This window comes from Achroia grisella, unplaced genomic scaffold (assembly GCF_030625045.1).
Source record: "Achroia grisella isolate CSIRO2021 unplaced genomic scaffold, CSIRO_AGI_Agris_v1 utg544, whole genome shotgun sequence".
Lineage (NCBI taxonomy): Eukaryota > Metazoa > Arthropoda > Insecta > Lepidoptera > Pyralidae > Achroia > Achroia grisella.
Genome location: NW_026712929.1, coordinates 5,211,872 through 5,234,212, shown reverse-complemented (window position 1 = coordinate 5,234,212; position 22,341 = coordinate 5,211,872). Strand labels below are relative to the sequence as shown.

General features: G+C 31.6%; 4 protein-coding genes across 5 annotated transcripts in view; all 4 read left to right on the top strand.

The window, feature by feature from the left end:
• The window catches only part of LOC131847976 (uncharacterized), a gene marked incomplete at its 5' end in the record, with an annotated part of 29,134 nt that extends 11,590 nt beyond the window's left edge, over positions 1-17,544 (top strand). Inside the window, one exon of the mRNA XM_059197705.1 lies at positions 16,687-17,544. Within this exon, the coding sequence (XP_059053688.1) occupies positions 16,687-17,042 (356 nt within the window). The remainder of the gene's footprint in view (positions 1-16,686) is intronic.
• On the top strand, positions 200-3,967 carry LOC131847930 (uncharacterized). Its single transcript, XM_059197652.1, has 2 exons — positions 200-1,864; positions 2,391-3,967. The coding sequence occupies exon 2, from the start codon at positions 2,435-2,437 to the stop codon at positions 3,539-3,541; it is 1,107 nt and encodes a 368-aa protein (XP_059053635.1). The 5' UTR covers positions 200-1,864; positions 2,391-2,434; the 3' UTR covers positions 3,542-3,967.
• On the top strand, positions 4,123-6,570 carry LOC131847931 (uncharacterized). Of its 2 annotated transcripts, none has more exons than XM_059197653.1 (3): positions 4,123-4,648; positions 5,224-5,466; positions 6,059-6,570. In XM_059197653.1, the coding sequence occupies exons 2-3, from the start codon at positions 5,235-5,237 to the stop codon at positions 6,298-6,300; spliced, it is 474 nt and encodes a 157-aa protein (XP_059053636.1). In that variant the 5' UTR covers positions 4,123-4,648; positions 5,224-5,234; the 3' UTR covers positions 6,301-6,570. The 2 variants fall into 2 exon arrangements, with proteins under 2 accessions (XP_059053636.1, XP_059053637.1); XM_059197654.1 differs by lacking the exon at positions 4,123-4,648 and adding an exon at positions 4,673-4,966.
• LOC131847932 (uncharacterized) lies at positions 13,926-15,948 on the top strand. Its single transcript, XM_059197655.1, has 2 exons — positions 13,926-14,159; positions 14,684-15,948. Exons 1-2 carry the CDS (start codon positions 13,950-13,952, stop codon positions 14,771-14,773), a joined length of 300 nt encoding a protein of 99 aa, XP_059053638.1. The 5' UTR covers positions 13,926-13,949; the 3' UTR covers positions 14,774-15,948.
• Positions 17,545-22,341: the final 4,797 nt, after the last annotated feature.

Genomic DNA, 22,341 nt, shown 5'->3' with positions numbered 1-22,341 from the left:
TTCTTTCCCTCAATAATAATTTTCATAAATTCATCGTGCCGTATCAAGTGTCCTAACATTTTTCCTCGTCTATTTTCTTTATTATTCAATATCGGCCTTTTTTTCTTTCACCCTCTGTAAGACTTCTTCATTTATATTAATCTTAATTTATATTAAATTTTTATTTAATTTATGAATGGTATGTTTTATTTCTAGTCACATTCATTGTCACCAACGCTGGTAAGAAACTGGTAATGCTGAACAACTTTACATATCGCAAGCACTGTGAGCTGAAGTCTGGTGTGAGGCTGCAGTGTACATCCAGTGTTTCCAGACGCTGCAATGCCTACCTCATATTAAATGGAATGGGAAATGTTGTGAAACGTAATGAAGCTCACACACACCCCGCTGCAAACTATCATAGGACCACCACTGGCACATACGTCAAAATTTAGTTATTTATATCTTATATATAAAATTCTCGTGTCACAATGTTAGACCTAAGACCTACTGAATAGGTTACATATCCAGTAGGTCTGAGAATTGGCTGCTATCTATTTTTCATATCCCTAAGTGATAAGGGTTGTTCCTAACATTTTTATTTTTGGTAATTGTTTTTTATTTATTTTTTTATATTTCTATAATGTTTCATTAAAAGTACATACAACCTTAAATTTTTACCCATCTATCACCAGCCTCTATTTTTTAATAGCCATATTAATTTATATGTCCATACAACAATTGCCGGGACAGTTAGTATATAGATTATTTTATTGGAATATAATAATAAAAATTGTAAGCCAGGTGGACTTTGTACTAAGTCGTCAGGGACAAACCTTCGTACCTCTGATTTCCACAGCTTGATTTATAAACTGTGATTCGAGTTGTAGGAGTTGAATATTGCAGTAAAATACCGACGTAGGTCGGCGGTGCCGACTCGGCACATTGTGAATTGGCCCTATATTATACTAAAATTTATCCTGCAAAATCCAACTTGACTGTGACATATATCATAAATAGCATGAATTGCCCCTTATAACCCAGTCAGTTTGTATAAACTTTAAAATTCACACAGCGTCATTCTATCAGACTAGGAGTCTTCCCCTTAGTGAAAACTCCAAGATATCCGTCATCCAACGCCATATGCTGGAGTCACGGAATCGCTGTGACAATCCAACATCTTTTTTTTTACATAGTGATATCCTCATGTAGATCTGATGGAGGCGAACGATTGCCGGACGCCTACCAGCTAAAACCACATAGTGTACTCCACTTGCTACTAGCGCCAGGGTCATAGGATTGAAGTTGCAGTCTACCATGACCCAGGCAGCGCAGGCTCTACAGCCCACTCCTTGAGAGGAGTCTACTCCTAGCCTCACCGTACTTAAGTAACACAGCGTCATCTAGTCCAAGTTAAACCAAGTTTGTGTTATAATTATTAAACAACTGACAGATTTACATAATATTTTTGTTTTAATATTGTATTTATAATATATATTTATTATAATCAAAACAATAGGCAGCTTTTCGCTAAATGACGATCTTCTCAGAGTAATCTCCGTAATATACTTTTATTGTTTAATGAAACTAACGAATCTTTAATTCTAAGTGTGTTTCTAAGGTATTAATCTTAAAATAATATTATAAATAACTCACAAGAATTTGTTGGTCTATTGTTATATTTAAATGTTAGTTATTTTCAATGTCATAGTTATACGTGTTATATCCAAAGTTAATGTTGAAAATGGTCTCAAATATGTATATACCTACACAGAGTACGTCCAGAAGTTCATAATATGTAATTGTATCCGACAATAGTAAATTTCAACATGTACCCAAGAAACACTCAAATTATTACTATAACTGTGATTATTAGATTATTTAGGTAATTGTTATTGATTGATTATTAATTATATTAATGACTAATACTTAGTAGTAATAGTGTAACTAATATAATTTTCAATAACTGTCGCAAATTATGTTAAGTATAATTAGTATGTATGTATTTTGCCTTTTATTTATCTCAAATGATTAATGAACACTGAAATTGGCACATTTATAATAGAAAAATCAAAAGTTAGATTTTCGCCGAACAAATGTTCGTAATTTTAATTCTCTCTATGAATTTTTCAAGTTATTATATTATATGAAATATCTATTATATTTTAATTTTATAGTTTGGAAGGCAACATATGACTGAGCAACACAAAATTTAGTAAAATGAGTAAATGAAGATAAAAACTCTTGCGTTTGTCTACCTTTTTGTTAAATTTGTGACTTATTACAAATGAGTTGTACCATATATAAATTATATTATTCACGATATATATTATATATAGACATATTTTAAGGCATATCAAGCTAGCACCACCAGATGATTGTTTATTAAAACGTTTAACTGGTTCTTTTAGTCACAAAAACGAAGATAAAGTACAATACCTGGAAACAGCGAGATATGGACGAAGCCTTAAAAATGTACCGGAAGAACGAACTTGGGTTTAACGAAGCGTGTAGAAAATATAAAATACCTAAACCTACATTTAGACGTCACTTGAAAGGATTAAATGTAAACACTAAATTTGGTAGACCTAAATATTTAACAGATGAGGCAGAAAATGAATTCGTTCAGTATTTGCTTGCAATGGAGGCAAATTTCTTTTCTTATAGCGTTACTGCGTTGAGGCAACTAGCATACCAGTTTGCCGAAAAACACAAATTACCACATCCTGGTTTTAACAAAGCACAGAAAATGGCCGGTAAGCACTGGTATTATAATTTTAAGAAAGAATATCCATTACTGTTCTCGCGTACCCTGATGGCGATATCACCGCGAAATAAAAAATTGTGCATGGGTCGTGTTAGGGATTTCTACAATAAATATGAAAAAATTCTCAATGAACATAATTTAGGTGCTGATCGTATTTACAATATTGATAGCACAACTTTATCTCACGCAGACAATGAACTGATTAGTAAAAATAGATCTTTAAGTGTTACATGTATATGTGCCATGAACCCGGTAGGAGAATTTATACCACCTATGCTAATATACGAAAGAAATACTGTAGACGACTCTCTCAAAAAAGAAGCACCTGCGAATACTGCATTTGGGTGTTCAAAAAATGGATGCATAACGCCAGAGTTGTTTTTACAGTGGTTAGAACATTTCATTAAGTATACGAATTTAGAGGAAAGTAAAAATATACAAATGTTGTTATTATTAGATGGTCATAATGAATATTCCAAAAGCTTAGCTGCGATGCAGCTGGCGCGTGAGTATGGTATTTTTCTGCTATCTTTTCCTCTTCACACGACACAATGCCTTCAACCTTTAAGAAGAACGTTTTTTAAGTCATTGGAAGATACTTACAAAGAAGCCGCAAATTTTTGGCTTAGCTCAAATCATGGTAAAGATATTGAGCAGACCAATTATGCGGAAATCCTTGGTTATGCATTCCCTAGATGCGTTCATATGGAGTTAGGATTAAAAAACTTTGAAATAACGGGTTTGTGGCCGTTCAATCCAAATCTAGTAACAGAAGAATATTTTATAAAATCTTAATCCTTAGAATAGCTAGTGACAAAAAATGATAGTTTATTTAGGCAATTTTTATTTATTTATTTATTTTGATTCATATGCAATTGTATTTATTTTATTTATTCAGAATAGTATAAGCCTGCAATATTTACATTATTACTATTATCTAAATAAGTATTTATGGGTGTATAACTGTGCATAACTATGTATGTGCCAATTACTACAATGCATACAATTTTATGTAAACTAAATTTATGTAGATGACATATATTATTGCTCTCCAAACATTCCTTCTAATACACGTTCGTATACCTAAAAACAGGCAGTTTTCTTTGTCGCAATGTTAAAAAGAATCAAGAACGTAGTGAGTGAGACAGAATATCAGCGCCAAAATAGTTAGATGACACGGCATATTCTGAGTGTCGGCCATGTTGGAAACCAAAAATGTAATATGGGTATTTCAATATAATTATAATTGTTGTTGTATGTATTCAGTATATATGTGTCTATGTTTATGTGTATAGGTGTATATGAATGTGTATATGTATGTATATGTAATATTTTTATTTACTATATATTTTATAAAATTAGGTGTTATTTTGTGGAATTCCATTTCATTACTTAATGGGTTTATATTATCGACTGAACTGTGACTGCCGAACACTTAACACTAGGCTTCCATGCTATATTAGAATTTTGTTTAATGTCTGATGATGCCTTTTTCAGAGGCGGAATTTGATCACCAATATAAAAGGTAGCAACGCATTCAGTAGGGGTGTCTTGTTTCCGCACTGAATATTTGTGAACTCACATATGCTAATGGTAACGGAATTAAACAAAATAATATAAATCCATTAATTTCTTATTTATTGTTTATATATAAATACTGGTTGATTAGATGCCTTATAATTTTTTTTATTCTGTCTTTCTACTTGCATGTAACTGGGATTGTCTGAATGTCTTCTGTGGCTGCAATTTACATCGACTGCGTAATATTTCTGTTTCAAGTGCTGTAATATTTCTTTTGATAAATGGATTGCACAAAGTTTTAACTTTAATCCACTACGTATACTCGCCGCTTCTGTTTATCACCATGTCAACTATAGCATAAAACCTAATTACATATACAAGGTAAGCTATTCTTATAAAATTATATATAGTTACACAATGTTGCTTTTTTGCAGTTTATTTCGTCACTACATGACTCAGCAAAAGATTGTTGGTGTTTATTGACTTTACTTACTGTAAGCATTACATGATAGGGATAATAACGGGCCACTGTCGGTAAAACAAACACCTGTACACAATAGGTGCTACAGACAGTCCCCTTTGTCAGGGCTATTTGAAGCCGAAGAAACAGCCGCTCACGTAATCCTGGAATGCGTAGCAGTGGCCACAAAATGAACACAAATCTTCGGAACTAAGACTATTGAAAAGTGCTTAAATTGAGTAGGTACATTTGAATAAAGGATTGTCTATTCTATTAAATTGTAATAATTTATGCATGACAATTGACGATGTTAATTTCTGATAACATTAAATAATAATAAAAAAAAAGATGTTATGAAATTTTTATTCATAAATAAGCTTTTACCCAAGGATGATGTATACTTCAAATGATTACCTTATTTATGTTTACAGAAATGGTTTTACTCATTTACATATCGTCTGTTCTGCAAAGTAAACCATATTTTACTTTCTTTTAGATATCGATTCCATGACGTTATCTAAAATGAAAACTCAAAATAAAGAAGAATTAAAGGCACGCAAGCGAATTGCAGAACGATTAAGGTACCAACGAATTATTAACGACCCTATAAAAAGAGAACAGTTGAAAGAAAAAGAACGTCGCAACTATCAAAGAAAGAAGGAAATGCGTATACAAAGTTTAATTAAAGATAATTATTATGAAGAAGAAGATGCGACAAACACAGGAGATCGTCAGATAGGTACTGTCTTCTGTAGTCTGTCTGTAAATTCTCTTAATATAACCTGTAACTCTTACACTCTTTTTGTAACAAATATTTAATTTCTCTAGCTTCCTATCCCAAATAAGTTGTATTAATTATAATTCAGCAGTAGTTTTATTTCATTTCATGGGCGATTGCACAGGAATATTTTGTCTAATTTTCTTTACTATACCTTTCAACCTTCACTCTATATTATTTCTTAAATTAAGTATCTATGTAAATCTATTTTGTCGTTACTTTATTAAAAAAAATAGGAGTGGATACAACAACGTGTTTCCAGTTGATAAAAAAACATTTTTTCTCAAAACTGGACTATCCCGCCCGGTTTTGCTATACTATTGAAGAAAATTACACTAAATATTCTTGGTATACCGCCCATGAAATGAAATAATCTATAACTGAATTGCAAGATTTTTGAACGCAAATTTTTCATTTTACTATGAATGTTTTTTCTGTGTCACAAACATTTTCCAAACAATTACAAATATATATTAGCATAAGTTATTAGCTTTTCAATTTACTTTTATGTGTGTACACATAAAATATTATATTGAGATTTTGTATTTTACAGCAACTATGATAGTTACGAATTACGGCAAGCATTTATTAATGTTCAATCAGTACGTATACTGCAAACATTGCAATCAGAAGCAAGGGGTACGTTGGAAGTGCACCAGGAATGCTTCGCGCGGCTGCAACGCCTATGTCATTGTAAGCAGTGCTGGAATTATTGTAAAAGCGAATGGTGTCCATACACACGATCCTCCCAAGTATCATCGGCATAACGACGGAACTTATATTAGACTATATTAGAAGTAGCACTTCTGTAAGATGATTACAAGTGCGTCATGATGGTTATAACACACGAAGCGGAATTTCAGCCCGAGCCGAATGCGAGGGCGTAATATAGTCGAGTGTGTTAAATACGCACGTATATCGTATGACGTTTGTCAACTCACTTGATTTTAAATAAACTCAACTATAAAACTGGTATACACTGCCACGCGGAGCAAAAGTGTTCATCACAGTTTTATGGTTGAGTTTTTTTAAATCAACGATCGTGGATATACCTGCGTATTTAACACACTCTGTTACTCTGGCTCTGTTACTGAAATTACGCCTCGTGTGTTATAACCATCATAACACACTTATATCGTATTATACTAATAGGTCACGTATGTATACATACATTATAATATTTCACATTACTTATACCAATAAAGAAAATATTCGTTGATAAATAACATTCACTCATAGTTGATGGATCTTACATAGTTTTAAGCTCTGTAAGTTTTTTAAGTTGAAGGATAACGGATGGCAGTGAAATTAAAGGTCCTCGGGAAGGACAGTCATAAGTCAACGCATAAGTCGTACTATGAGAGTCACATGATGTGTGCCCGTGGTGCTGTATATAGTCAACAGTGACTGTTGCCACTTATCATCATCTGAGGCGACAGACTAGATGCCAATTAAATAAAAAAAAAACTGACAATTGTTATCCCAGAGGCATTATCGAATCTCGACGCCGTGCTGTACGCAACACCTGTCATACCCTCGTTTAACTGGATACAATTTAAATCCAATGTGGCAGGTAACAAGGATAAATTTCGTTTGTTGTTATTTGTCATTAAATTTTTGTGCTGGTCAAATTTGATGTCATATCTCTTCGGTCTGAAATGAAATAGTAAACCACTATGCTAATGTTTTCTGTATTTAATACTCTTTAAATATCTAATCACATTAATGTGCTAATTTCACCTTTACCTTACTTAGTATTAAATACAAATCCACAATGGATTTTATTATTATACTGCATTGTATATCGATAGAACTAGATTAATAATGGGTTTTATGTAACTCTTTTAATGTTTATTTGTTTAATTAAAGACGAGTTATGTTTTATATTGGACATAGTCGTATATTTTATGCGTAAATGTGGAACACATAGAATTAAATATTTATAACAGAATGGTCTGTTATTTTTTTATCCAGTCACTATTCCCTTCAAATATTATGTTTGTTGTATTTTTTTATCTGTTGTAAAATGAATTGATGTAATATTTAAAAAAGTAACTATCACGCTTTATTTTATACCTACAGCTACATTCACGTATAAGTTGATTGAAACACATTCTGGAAAAATACTACTTATGTTTCACGAGTACACTTTTTCCAAACACAAGAAATTGAAGTCTGGCGCTCAGAGGTGGCAGTGCACAAAACGCCATTGTAATGCCTACGTTATTACAAGTGAAGACGGTTTAATTTGTAAATTTCGTGAATATCACGAGCACGAAAATTCTAAATACCTTCGTACGCAGGAAGGCATATATGTAAAAGTGTAAGGTACGTGTGGTATTCGAATTAGTAAATTAGATTATATTTTTGTTTAGTAACGGATTGAAATAAAACCTACCACCAAATGCTTAATGGGAGTCTGGCAAGAATACATTATATTCTAGATTTGAATCGGTCAAGACCCATATGAGATTAGCGTGCTCAAACGTGCGACAAACAGATAAACGGCATCTTATCTGTAATGTAGTGTTGTTTGTTTGTTTTTAACTAAAGATACAACGATCTTAAAAAATATATATATAAGATGTACATTGGCGGACTTAAGCCAAATGAGGAAATTCTTCCAGTCAACCTTTGAATGACTGAATGCTGTGTTACTGAACAGTCAACACTAGATTTCTAAACTATATAAAATTTATTGATGATGCCTCGTTTAGAGGCGAAATATAGTCGCAATATGGGTGTACGTCCGATCACGGTTGGAGTTTGATCACTAATGGAGAAGGTCGTAACCCTACTGGAAGCGGTGATCAAATTTCCGCACTGAATATTTGTGGTCTCACACAAGCTAATGGTAGCGGTATTAAAGAAAATAATGCAAATCCATTAAGTACTAAAAACTATTCTTTTGAAGTCATTAAAATAATAAGTGCAACTTGCAAAAATCGTTATTTTGTGTATTTGATCTACAAATGGTTTTTTACTGTTTATGTAATGCATTTATATTTACAGATTGCTATTAAATGGCTTGTGTATGATTTTAAAGCGACAATTTAGTATAAAATACAGCTTATCTATGATTTATATCTGCTAATTTATCTATGTTTGATAGTCAACCAATTTGTGGAATCTTGTGTTATGTTTGCATTTCTGTATATATAAAATATTTTGGACATAATAAAGTCATTTCGGATATAATATTTTTTTTATTACAACCAGCATATGTAATAATACTTTTATTACTGACAGTATATATAGTATTATACAGCAGTATGTTTTAAGCATATTTTCATTGTTTGTGACTAAGAGTAATACTACTTTTTATTTGTTCTTTTTCTTATAGTTTATGATTGGTACGTCATTATAATAATGATTTAGAATATACATATCATGTATCATACAAATCTTTTAGTAACTATGCAGTGATCATTGCATCCATATTACGGGCCCTCTTCATTTTCGTAAGTTGTTATAGCCGATCAGAGAGGGACAAAAGAAAAATCCGATGTATAAACGTCAAACTTCAGTATCGTTTTAGTAGCCTTTATCCATATATTATGGACAAAATTTAAAAGTAATATATTTTTCTTATATAATAAACTTAATATAAGTACTTTAGAATATTTTTATGTTTAGAATATTTTACAGTACATAATCTACATTGCTAGCAATGTAACCTATCAGGTCGACTTCCACACGTCTCCTTTAGAAACCGTCATGTTTAATTACTGATAAATTCGCTATAATGAGTCGACTGATCTGACTGCATCCTTATCATATGATACACATCCATCTATAAGATAAACTACATTATCACGACCAAGTTTATGTGACCGATGCTTAAAGATATCTTGAAGTATGTATTTTTTTTAGTTTAAAGTTTTGAAGCTTTCATTTTTCTTTGATTTAAGTATCATCTCTTTGTAATTATTCAACTTTGGATATGCCAGAGGTACACAAAATATAGTTTATATTAAACTTTAAACTCAATTTTCAAAAGCGGTCTGTTTTCTAAATATGTTTTTCTACTATTATAAAAACAATTTTATCTCATAAGTTACTTATTTAAAGCAGCATTGCGTTGTAACTGTATGTGACTAGCTGTGCCCGCGGTTTCAGATGATGCGTGAAATTTATAATCTATGTGTTATTCCAAAGTATAATCTATATTATTGTAAAGTTACATTTGCGTAAAAGAGCAACAGACAGCCATCAATTCATCATCACTCACATTCACATTCATCATTTGTGCAAAAATGCTTTTTATGATTAGGTATGTGTAATTATTACCTCTTTTTGTTTTCAGTGAAGTATATTAGAACAATAGGCGGTCACCAGTTCATCCTGATGAACGACTACACATATTGCAAACAGACTGCTGTGAAGGCAGGCACCCGATGGCGATGCACTATGTGCGCCTCGAAAAGCTGCAAAGCGTACATTATCATTGATAACAGTGATCTAATAGTGAAATGTAACCCAGTTCATTTGCATGATCCCCCAATATACCAGCGCACGCAGCAAGGTATATATGTTAGGTTGCGGCCGTAAAACTAGTTTCTTTACGGTCAAGTTCGTTAGTTCAAGGACCGTCTACTCTCATGTATTATTCGATAATTACGTTTACATATGATAACGGCTTCGGTGGTCTAGTGGTTTAGCACACGGCTTTACTTAGATGGTCGCGGGTGCGAATCTACACATGGTGCAAACATTTGTATTCATCAGTATGATTGTTTCGATGATTTGTTTCGTGTTTGTTTGTATGTAATTACAAAAAATCGAACCCGCGACCATCGGTCGTAAAGCGGTGTGCTTGACCGCTAGACCACCGAGGTCGTCAGTGTATATTATGTATGTACATATTTACAAAAAAATCTAGTATTTATATGAGTTGTCTAGTACCCATAACCAAGCTCTGCTCACCGTGGAACTAGATAGAGCTGTGTAAATTGTACAGGGTCATTATTATTATTACTAATTAAATTACTAACACTAACTGTGCCCGCGGTTTCACTCGCGTGAAATTAATAAGCCTATATGTTATTCTCATATATAAGTTATATTGTAAAGTTTTATTAAAATCCATTCAGTAGTATATACTTGAAAGATTAACAAAGATCCATCCATCCATTAATCCATACTCACAAACTTAGTACTAGTATTAGTCTTTGTCGTTATCAAATAACTGATGAGGGTAGAAGTTTCTTATCACATATCCCCTACTATAATGTACAATCACATGTGAAGTTTTGGAGTGTATATAGAAGTTATATTCCCAAATTTACGTATATATCAATAGAGTTTAAGATTTCTTAAGTTCTCTTGAACTAGGACAGTATTTATTGGAGATTCGGTGAAACATATATTTAACTAGCATATGGCTTATCGTGATCGTTTTTGTAGTTCATTTTGTAATCCATGCATTAAGAATTTGCTGACATCTAATTAAGCTGTTGTGTATAAATATACTTGTAAGTTACATTTTACCTATGTAATAACTATAAGCTGAGCTGATTGTAAATCTGAATATGACCTAAGGAACATAATAAATAAACCTATATTAAATTATTCTGCTAATGTTAATCAGGGTCCATCTAGGCATGTTTATATTGTCCAGTCTACGGCTTATTTATTTAAAAAAATGTTATTATTTATTATAAATATAATGATTTCGTTTAAAAATGGAATAAAAATAATCTGTATTTATTGCTGAATTACAGTTTTATTTTATCACACTAACATTTGCTGTTATCGGCAGTATACTGATTGTCAGGTCGTCCTTGACATAAACGTGCTGCAAATTCTGTATTTAAACGTTCAAAAGTATTTTAAAATGATTAATTTATAATGCTATTGTGAATGCTAACTAAATAGTAGGTAATAGTTTTAATATCTTTCCTTGCAAGTGCAACTGTATTAATTCCGTTGATTTCGCTTTATGTTGTCTTTCTTCTGGACCAATTGTTCTTTTGCCTGTTTATTTTCCTAGATTAGTATACTTTTACTAATGGTTTACTCAATTCTGCTAGTACATTGTTGTTAATCTTTCATGACGAATCACTATCGACTCATCTTGATGATATCTCAACAGTGCAAACGTTTTTATATTCAAAATTTTAGCTAATTTTAAAAATAGAATCAACATTTTTGAATGGTCTTGGTTGTAATTGTTATATTTCCTAACATAAGATGCATTTTGATGTAAATTGAGTAAGTAAAGTCTCTTGTATGTAAGAATTGATGTTACGTTTCAGTTAACTTCATACGAACACATCATGGCAGATATCAAGTAATGCTAAATGGATATACGTACAGTAGACACTATCAGCTGAGACTCGGAGGCCGAAGATGGCAGTGCTCCGTCCACGCGTCGAAGAAGTGCAGCGCGTTCCTAATAGTGAGTGATGATTCGAGAATCATAAGGTGTAACGAGAATCACACTCATCAACCGTCGAGGTTGATTCGGGATAGTGATGGGAGTTATATTAGACTTTAGCTGCTTTAGGCACAAATGTAGTTGTTACTTCTTAAATATATTACAGAGGTAGACTGTAAAAACTCGTCTGCGTGAGTACCTCAGTCTCACCTATTTCAACTGCCGAGTAGCTTACTTTGTAAGCTGTTTCGGCTGTAAAGTGCAGATGAATCAATGAAATGGCAAGTAAAGAAGTATGATTTCTTAGTCCTCGGGAAAAAACTAGTGGTTTGGGTTGTGCATTCCTACGGTCAGGACAAGTATAGTTTTACATACTATAAGCAGATTAATGTTACTATAATTGTAAGATATTGTTATTGAGTTTTAAATTAAATTTACCATAACAATTGATGTTTTCTTAGTTTGTTTTTGACTAATAAAATAAATAATTTTAATAATAATATACTAGTTTTAAATTATAATAGTGCAAAATCCATTGTTTAAATATATCTTGAAACTATATGCGGATATTTAATGAACTTTGTGTTTTCGTCATTCGAGATAATTATTTTGGCTTCATGAGGAAGGAATTTCTGTATAAAGTTATAACATATTAATGCAAAATTGAACATAACATAAGTTTTATATTGATATACAAACTTATGTTCAATTTTGCATTGTACTAAACTTCAGTCGTTCTGTTTTTAGACACAATTCCGCCTATGTCTATTCTTGTCATATAATTTATCAGCATTAACGTCCGTTTAGTCGTGAAAGGGTACGGCAGCAATGTACATTGGAACACATATTATTTTATGTTTATCATATTCGAACTCGGCGTACTTGCGTTTAAATTGGCCATCATTAACCACTAGGCCATGATGCAATGATGGTGATGTAAAATAATTTTAATACGATAGGTATAGTTTTTTGGCAGAGCATCGTAACACGACGTTATTCTCTGCCAAGAAATGGTGTTGTTAAGTTTAGCCCCAAATCTATAGAAAATGGCTTGCAGCGTGCAGTACTAGAGGTAAAATTAGTTAATAGTGGTAAGTATAATACAAGAATAGATGGATGGAGCGGATTATATATGATACGACATAAAAGGAAGTGAATAATGAGATGACTGCGAACAGAGATGAATGGATGAGGTCATGCGCCGACCCCAAATGATATGGGATAAGAAGACGATGATGATGGTAAAAATAATAATAATACTAGAAATATTTCAGTGACATTTATACGGACGTACAAAGGTAAAGAGCTGGCGATATTCAACGAATTTCCGTTCTACAAAGAATCCTTCACCAGTCGTGGTAGGCGATGGAGGTGTACAAGAAAAACCTCCACGAAATGTAAGGCGTTTATATTGGTTGACGCAAATGGTAAAGTAGTTGGATTAAACACGACGCATACACATGAGCCGACGAGGTACTCGAAACTAAAGAGCGGTGTCTATTTAAAAATGGGGGTGTAAAGTTATTCAGGCATTTCAATAAAATTAATAGATTTAACATTTTCCAAGGAAAAGGGGGAAATTTTTATAATATATAAATATATTCCACTTTTGTGTATACCACTTTTGTGGTATTTTTAATCTGTTTTAAGTATGAATAAGTATTAATAGTTTTGTAGTAGTAATTTTAAATAAATGAAATATATGTACTTACGCAGCTATATGTATCTCTAATGTAATTATATAGTTATTTAAAAATATACAAATGATAAAAATACATGGTGTTTATTATTGCTCTATTTTTTATTGTATTTTCATAGTTAATAATTGAAACGTTAATTTATTATGATTTTAGAATTTATTTATATTAATACCTAATTCATTGGAATCTATGAAGGCGGTCATTATACATATAGTAGTGACATCTTTCTCCTCATGTATCATCATATTCTTCTCATATATCATGTTTATTTACAGGTATAGAGAACAGTTCCCAAATGCTCTTTTAAATATATTAGTATTAAATTAAAGACAGGACGTTAACAATGTAGTTAAATTTCAGTACTTATGGTGAAGGGACGCAATGGAAAGGACCTTCTAATGCTAGATGGATACACATATTACCAACATAAACACCTCCGCGACGGATACCGCTGGAGCTGCACTCAGATGGGGTCCAGATCCTGCAGAGGCTTTCTCCACGTAACCAATGATATGCTGGTTGTAAGAGCACAAACAGAACACACCCATGCACCCGCTACGTTTCTCTTGGAAAACGTAAGTACTTATTAATATGTATATTTTGCATTATAATGACGAGGAATCATAAACAAGCTATTTCTGCTGCCAAAAGCTGTATTTTGGTTGTAAAATGCAGATAAGGCAGTGAATATACAGGATAAGAGGCATGACATTTTAGTCTTCTGGAATGGCAACTCATGAGTGATATCGCGGATATCATATAGGCGATGCAACGGTTATTGCTTGTTTGCCATTCCAAATAAATAAAAAAAAAACAATCTGACGGCCCACCTAAAAGAAAGTGGTAAGCGTCGATTATATAACAGAAATAGCACCAGGTTCGTCTAAAAGAACCTTAAACTTTTTGTTATACCTGGAAACTAACTTATGCCTCAATCCAAATTATTTCACAGTCATGTCTTAACTGTCAAAACGAAACAGCAAGATAAGCAAGATGCTGACGACTGAATTAGACTCCCTCTGATTTTTATAATCCTTTAAGTAGCGAAATATAGTTTAAATGCTTGGATTTTATATTAAATTTGAACTTTTATTTGCAGACAAAGAAAGCACGTAGAAATAAAGAAGTGGCTAACCCATTCCATAGTATGAAAATAACTAGCGTGCAAGGAAACATGGGTGATGGGTAATTGTACTTACAAGACGAGAGAACATAGCGATTTACTAAATTTATGTATTATAGAAATAGATACTTGGCTAGTAGATGAATAAAAATGCAATAATACTACTGAATTGCTAACTAGCAATAAATAAATAGATATTACCAATGTTGTAATGTCTTTAAATAATTCTACAGTCCATATCAATGTAGGATGTATAGAAAATTCCCTGAAGAAATTATTTATATTCCTTTAAGCATAATAAATTTGTATTTTGACTAAAAAACTCATAGAAGAAAGATACGTGATCAAATATGTCCAATTTATTTTAACTTTGTACTTCATCAGTTAGTATTAATTGATCAATTTTAATTTATAATATTACTACTAGAAAAAATTGTCGTCTTCGAATACTACATTCCTTGTCACAAAGCGCTGGAACACACGAGTATGATTTATTATTATTTTAAAAGAGACACGATGAAATTTACATCTGGGCCCATAACCAGTATTAGATATTGCTGTAACTGATGAATTATAGGTACAGATAAAGTAACAATGTTAGATTCTAAATCTAAAGACACTTTAAATCGCAATTTGCTACACTGACATTCTACAAATATTTGTTTCGATTGCATATTTAAACTCCTAAATTTCATAATATGAATTTTATAACATAATAATTATATATCATGGTACTTCACTTTATTGTTCTAGTTATTTTTTATGAGTTACTTAATAATATAAATAAGTTTGTAATTATTAAGATAATAAGACCCTACGCCTTTGTGCGTTCATTCAAGCATAATAATGTATATAAATATATCAAGTATATAATATTAAGTAAGTATTCTTAAATAAGCAATATTTAATACGTAGTACGATTAGAATATGTAATATATAATGAAATATAATAGGTCCTTTACGGGAAATTAGAATATATTTTGCTTTTTAATTTGAATTGGTGTTATTAGATCCTTGCGTACCGCCACCAATAGATTAATTTTATTATTCTATGGATCGGCATTTGCTATATATATATACCTTAGTTGTACCTTATTACGTTACTGTGAGCTCTTAATATTTCTACTAATATTCTAATTCCGATAATTTATAAGAGAGATTAATGTTGCTGATTTGACTAAAATTTGGTAAACAAATAGATAATATTCTAGATTAACACATGGGATACTTTTTAATTCGAATACATTCAACGACATGGGATATAACTAGTATATCCAAATAATAAAAAAATGTGTTTTACTTTACTTTATAGTTTTTCAGCCAGTCTTTTTTTGTCTATATACTCTGTCTGTATAGTCTAATTTGTCCTCTGTTAATCCGCTTTTTTAGTCTGATTAATGGGTATAATTTTGGAAAAGTGACACATCTTTTATAGTAGTGTATATACTTGAATAGTTTTATATATGTATTATTAGAGATTATTATTAGATTATAAGATAGTATTAAGTATCTGCAATGTATAATAATATGGGTTAAACAAGTTAATTATGTCATATGTCGTAAGAAAAAAAATATATTGATTTACATTATTTTCACTTTAAATTATATATTGCATTATATTAGTAAAGATATTTGTAACCACAAAATTAATTATTTTTATTGGGTTCAGATATATTTTTACTGCTAATGAAATAATCAAGGTTTCTTTTAAAATGCTGACTATTATTTTCTAACAATGCCTGTCCTTACTTAATTCCCGTCCAATAAGTAATGTAGATTTCATTGTCCTTACCCAATTTACATACTAGTTTAAGTTCACTAATACTATTATAACTTATTCTATAACAGTGTCTCGTTACTCGTATCAAATAGCGAGGACGAGACGCCAAAATAACGGTACCTATCTAACACTAGCAGGTTTAAGTTTTAGTTTTATATAATAAAAATTGTACGGTCTAATTGTAATTTTTCTTTCACAGCCGAGTTCTACCTACGCCCCAATGGTCGCATCAATCTCCGGTTAAACAACTTTACCTTTTATAAACATTTGAAAGCGAGGTCAAATGCCCATCGCTGGAGTTGCACTGCGTATGGCTCTAAGTGGAAATGTAAGGCACACCTTATTCTAACAGACAAATTGGAGGTTCTTAAAGCAAACGTCGCCCATAGCCATCCACCCAACAAACATAGTTTTAAATCAAACTTTAATGTACCAATCGATAAAGGGTTAGCTATAAAACAAAATGGAGGAGGACTACATGAATCTTTTGAACGAAGTTACCATTCTCCATTACACGATTATTTGGTAGCTCACAGGGTCTTTAGAAATGAATAGTTTCTTTTTTCTTTTTGTAGGATTCTTTTCTTTTTTTTCATTAATAAATTAGTCGCTTTTGTGAGATTAGAATTATAATATTGTAACATGTATAATGGTGACAGGTTCACACAATATGAAATAATTGACGCCAGAACACTGACGACACGTTTATTTCCTAATAAGATAAAATAACGCCAATGAACGTAATCCCATACAGTGAGTTACTTTTGTCTTGATGAGCTTTGATGACAAAGATGAATTATAATATTTCTGACTTAACCTTTCTCCTAATACTCGAAATACTACACATAATTCCAAATCAAAAGGGGAGTGATTTAAATGATAATGTTTTCCACCAAAGAAAAACTTTGTCCAGAAATTGACAATTATTACTTTGAATAAGAATAGTAAACCATAAAACTTTAAAAACAGAAGTCTTATTAAATATTTTCTATTGCCCTAAATATATGTAGGTTGAATAAGTATTATTAACTAAACCAATAAAATTCCATGAGTACTTAATATACCTACTATATTCCATAGTAGAAGTATAGAACGACTTCCATGATTTTCTATTTCATTAGAATATGTACTCGTAGTAATTGTATCATCTACATTACTATATTTGATATGTAATGTGGACTAGATCTCTTGTTCGGCAATGTATTTTAATGTAACAATTTCTCCATCATTATCACTATCTGTTCCTCCTGTAAAATTATTATATCTGTTTTTCTGTTTCATTATTATTTAAATTACTTTTTGATATTAATTACTATCTATTACTACTGTTATATAAATATTTTCTAAATGAAGTTTTAGCATTTTTCTGATATTCCGTTTCGAGTATCTATGTCTCTGCTACTTGTGTGAATAGAGAAAGATCAGCATTCAGCTGTTTGTTCTTTATTTATTCTTTCTAATTTGAACCAAAATTCTCAATCATTCATCATCATTGCCTTGCTTTTATACCATTATTTGGGGTCGGCGCAGTATGTCATTCTCTTCCACTGCTCTCTATCATTCGTCATATCTGAGCATACTCTTCTTTTATTCATATCATCATTAGGGCGTCCCTTACCTTTACACCCATCCACGTTCATAGTATACACTTTATTCTCAATCATTACAATAATTAATTTTAAGTTTATAATTGCATTTTAAATTATTTAAGAAACAATATTTTCTGTTACCGTTCGTTCTTTTTTAATAAGAAAAAGTGCCTTAGTGTAGTACGTGTCCTTGTTAGAATTAGTTTCGTATATCATAATAATAATAACTTTACGTGATAGAAATTCTTTGTAATTTTAAAATGAGTGTGATAAGAAATGCATTTTGCAACATACCCAGTATTATTGTGTGATTCTCTACAAATATTTTTGGAGCTAATACTATATTATAAGACTGCATGCTTTTTGTGATAATTATGGTATCTCATATTATTGGATCTCGTTCTTAAATATAGACACATTTTTAGTGGACTGTATTTTAGATATTAGATATTGTGTCGTGTAAAATGGGACGTTGTCTATGCTTTAGAGATTGGGGTCTAGAGGCGATGTTGACGCATTCACTGTCCTCACCCGTCTCTTATAGCAACTTCCTCTTGTTAGTGGTAGCATCAGACAATGGCCCATATATACTTAATTTTAGATTTAATGTTTGCATGACATTAATTGTCATAATAATTGTATTATTTTTTATGATTTGCCTACTCTTATTAAAATATATCAGTATACGTACTCAGATACACTTGTTATTTTTTTAATCCAAGATCCTCATTATGACTCAACTTCATCTAATAATTAGGTAAGTATTTTGCTACAAAATAGTTCAATCAGAATCAGATCATTTAGTTAGATTTATCTACATCATATCTAGATTGTAAATGTCTGTAATAACAGACAGTATGAGTAGAAATTACTGCTGAGAAGATTTAGTTGGTTATTTAGCTTAGAGTTCTTTTCAAATGAGTTTCCACATGATTACAAAAATACAGATTATTGTATGTAGTTATTGCCAATGTTATGAAAAATATTTGAAAGAGAAAATGTATGGTAACTAATATACAATACGCAGTCTGAGTAAATAATATGAAAATTATAAAAAGAAATATGTATTTGGTACACGGCTCACATTACAATGTTATGCCTATAAAACTAAACTAAACAATAGAACATAATTCACTATTCTACAATAAATAGGAAATTAATAATAATCAGAACATCTTATATACCAAACATGTTTAATATACTTGTGTTACGTTATATTGTAATTGTCACCTTACAGATTGGACAGGAAACATAACTGGTAAACTCATAGAACTTTTCAGCGGGAAACAGTTGCTAATTGTGGAAGGTTATCCATTTTATAAGAAAGGAACACTACAAAAATATTCTGGACTTGCTTACCGATGGTGCTGTACAAGAGCTGGATGCACGACATATCTCCATGTTAGCGAAGACTTGAAGGTTTTGAAGCAGAAACATGATCATAACCACCCACCCACTAGATTTCAACAGTCGTGCACAGGGAAATACGTCAGACTATAATAATAGAAAACTTATTTGTCTTATGAAGAATAATTTATACCAGGCCATGTCTATATATATAACTGTTATTCAACGAAGCAATCGAAGCAGTGTACCCTAGTTATTGGAATCGTTTTCTCTCTGAATCGGCATGCTTATCTTCTGCCAAGATGCTACCAGTTCTCAGCTCACTAGTGGCTTGACTTTTGGTTGATAACCAAAATGGTTTTATCTTTCAGTAATTTTCTTTTTTTTCGTAAATTTTTATATTACATTTCATTAATTCTTTTTTTTTTCATAAATTGTATATTATATACGTAATCTAAGCAGAGTAAAAGTTTTGTCATTTGTATTTTTATTTAATAAACTATACCAGTCCATGGGATTAAGAAATGTTATCGTTTTCTTTTTTCTCTTCTTTTCCCTGTTCTGTCTATCTAATTGTTTGTTTGTTACCCTTTCTAGACACGCGGTAACGTGTCTAGACAATTCATGATTAAAAGCAATTTTACAGATATCCAACTCAGACAGTCTGTCTTTTATTTAAGAAAGTAAACGGAGTGAAGGATTATTATACTAGTATTCTATAAAAGATCATCTTATTTCTTCGTAAAAATTTTTTATTGTCATTGAACAAGTTCCATAGTTGTCATCATCATCAAAAAGAACACCTAATTCAATAAAATATATTACTATTTATATCTTTTGGTTTCCGTCGAAATTTTCTCATCACTTGCAATCTCAACCTGGTACCGCAATTTGGGCATTTTTATTATAATAAATTGAAAAATTTTTATTAATGTAATAACATAAAATATTATTTATTTTCAGGACGATTGATACAGTTCGTAAATGGAAAATGTATGTATATGTTACATGGGTATACGTATTCCAGAAGGGTGCCGGTCAAAAGACGAAAAGGGTGGCGATGGGCTTGCTCCATGTCAAAGACATGCATAGCTTATATTCATCTCGACAATGAACTCAACCTTATTGAAATATCTAAGGGAGGTCATTCACACGAGCCCCCTAATATTCACAGGACTGCTGGTGGACAATATATGAGACTATTAAATTAGCACTTCATAATTAACAAACGTATTTTAATATGTATGAAAGAAGAGTAAGCTCAGATATGACGGCTGATAGGGATGGAAGATGACTTCGCCTACCACAAATAATGGGGTCTATATTTAGACAATGATGAATTGAGAAATTTATTGTAATGTTTATAGGTACTTGTATTTCTATTGTTGATGGAGTTTTTGTAAATATACACTATAAATAAGTAATAATGTCGTATACCATGTAGGGCCTGAAGTAGCAAACGTTTTGCCATATAAATTAATAACGCTATAAAAAATAGGGGTTGGTAATAGAAGGGTGAATATTTAGGTTTGTATGTATTTTTTAATGACACATAATAACTAAATATAAATAAAAAAAATTGTCCAATAAATAAAAAAATAATGTTAGAGGTGGACAACCCTAATCACTTAGGGGTATGAAAAGTAGATTCTCAGACCTACTGAATATGCATATAAAATTTCATAAAAATCGATCAAGCCGTTTGGGAGAAGTATGGTAACTAACATTGTGACACGACAATTTTATATATAAGATAATGATAAAACTGTATACCTACTGGATAGATTTTATAATTGTTTATTAAATTAGGAAAATAAGAGACAATATAATAAATAGTATAAAATGCACAAAAATGTTTAATAATATAAAATAGGCTTGTTGCATATTTGTTGTTACCATATAATATATTTTTTTAAATAAAATTTTGTTGTTCCTTTTAAACGTTTGTTTTCTAAGTCTACACATACTGAATTTAATGTAAGTTTATTACTCTAATTAAAAAACTTATACTATCACAAAATAAGGCATTTACCCGATAAGAGGTAAGATAGCAGATACATCTCAGTTCGCCTGCTTGTGATACGGCAACGCATGTATCACAAGTGTTCAATGATAACATGATATCTATAATGTAATTCAAGTATATGGGCAATTATGTTTTTGTTTTATTGGGTTGATTGGGCTATTGTCTGGTGCATGGACCTGTAGCACTGCGACCTACATAGATCTATTGTGCTTGCTCTTTTCATAGTTCGCTACCTAGACCCGTCAGGGCCAAGAATTGAAAGATATTCTTAGGTGCGATGGTATTTATCTCCTCAGGAAAGAGTATAAACTTTCCAAATGCGATATTTCGTTTATGTATGAGTGGGCTACAACCACATAGGATGTGTTTCCTCTTCAGTTTGGCAAAATATGCAGATTATTGTTGAGCGTAGGCACTAGTTGCACTTATGGTCAGGTGGTTTTTAACTGATTTGCACATTTCAAATACCCAAGAATAGTGATGGAGCGGGTTGTATCTCCATAAGAAAATTATATTACTCAGTAATGATGCTATTTGTTTATGAATCGGGAAAGCTAATGACCCACCTGATGGTAAGTGGTAACCGTCGCCTATATACATGAAGCAGTACTGACATCGGATTAAACTCGGTGTTTTCAACATGGTATTAACTTCGGGAGGTGGGAGTTAGCCTTCTGCCGCTTCATAAGTCCTTCCGCGGATTTGGAGTGCCATCTGCACTCGCCCCCTAATGTCCGTTTAAGCTGTAAAGGCCAGCTGCGGCTAACAGCATTAGAGGAATCAATAAAAAAACTACGGACATCACGTTATCATGTGTTGTGACACCCGTGTCACATACTTATTTTTAAACTTTCGCATTTTGTACACAATATTAATAGTTAAACGGGTATAA

Excerpts from the sequence above, each read along its gene's own strand:
- LOC131847930 (XM_059197652.1), top strand. The coding sequence starts at position 2,435 with ATGGACGAAGCCTTAAAAATGTACCGGAAGAACGAACTTGGGTTTAAC.
- LOC131847931 (XM_059197653.1), top strand. The coding sequence starts at position 5,235 with ATGACGTTATCTAAAATGAAAACTCAAAATAAAGAAGAATTAAAGGCA. Across the intron at positions 5,467-6,058 it reads CACAGGAGATCGTCAGATAG|CAACTATGATAGTTACGAAT; the intron begins GTACTGTCTTCT and ends TGTATTTTACAG.
- LOC131847932 (XM_059197655.1), top strand. The coding sequence starts at position 13,950 with ATGGTGAAGGGACGCAATGGAAAGGACCTTCTAATGCTAGATGGATAC. Across the intron at positions 14,160-14,683 it reads CTACGTTTCTCTTGGAAAAC|ACAAAGAAAGCACGTAGAAA; the intron begins GTAAGTACTTAT and ends TTTTATTTGCAG.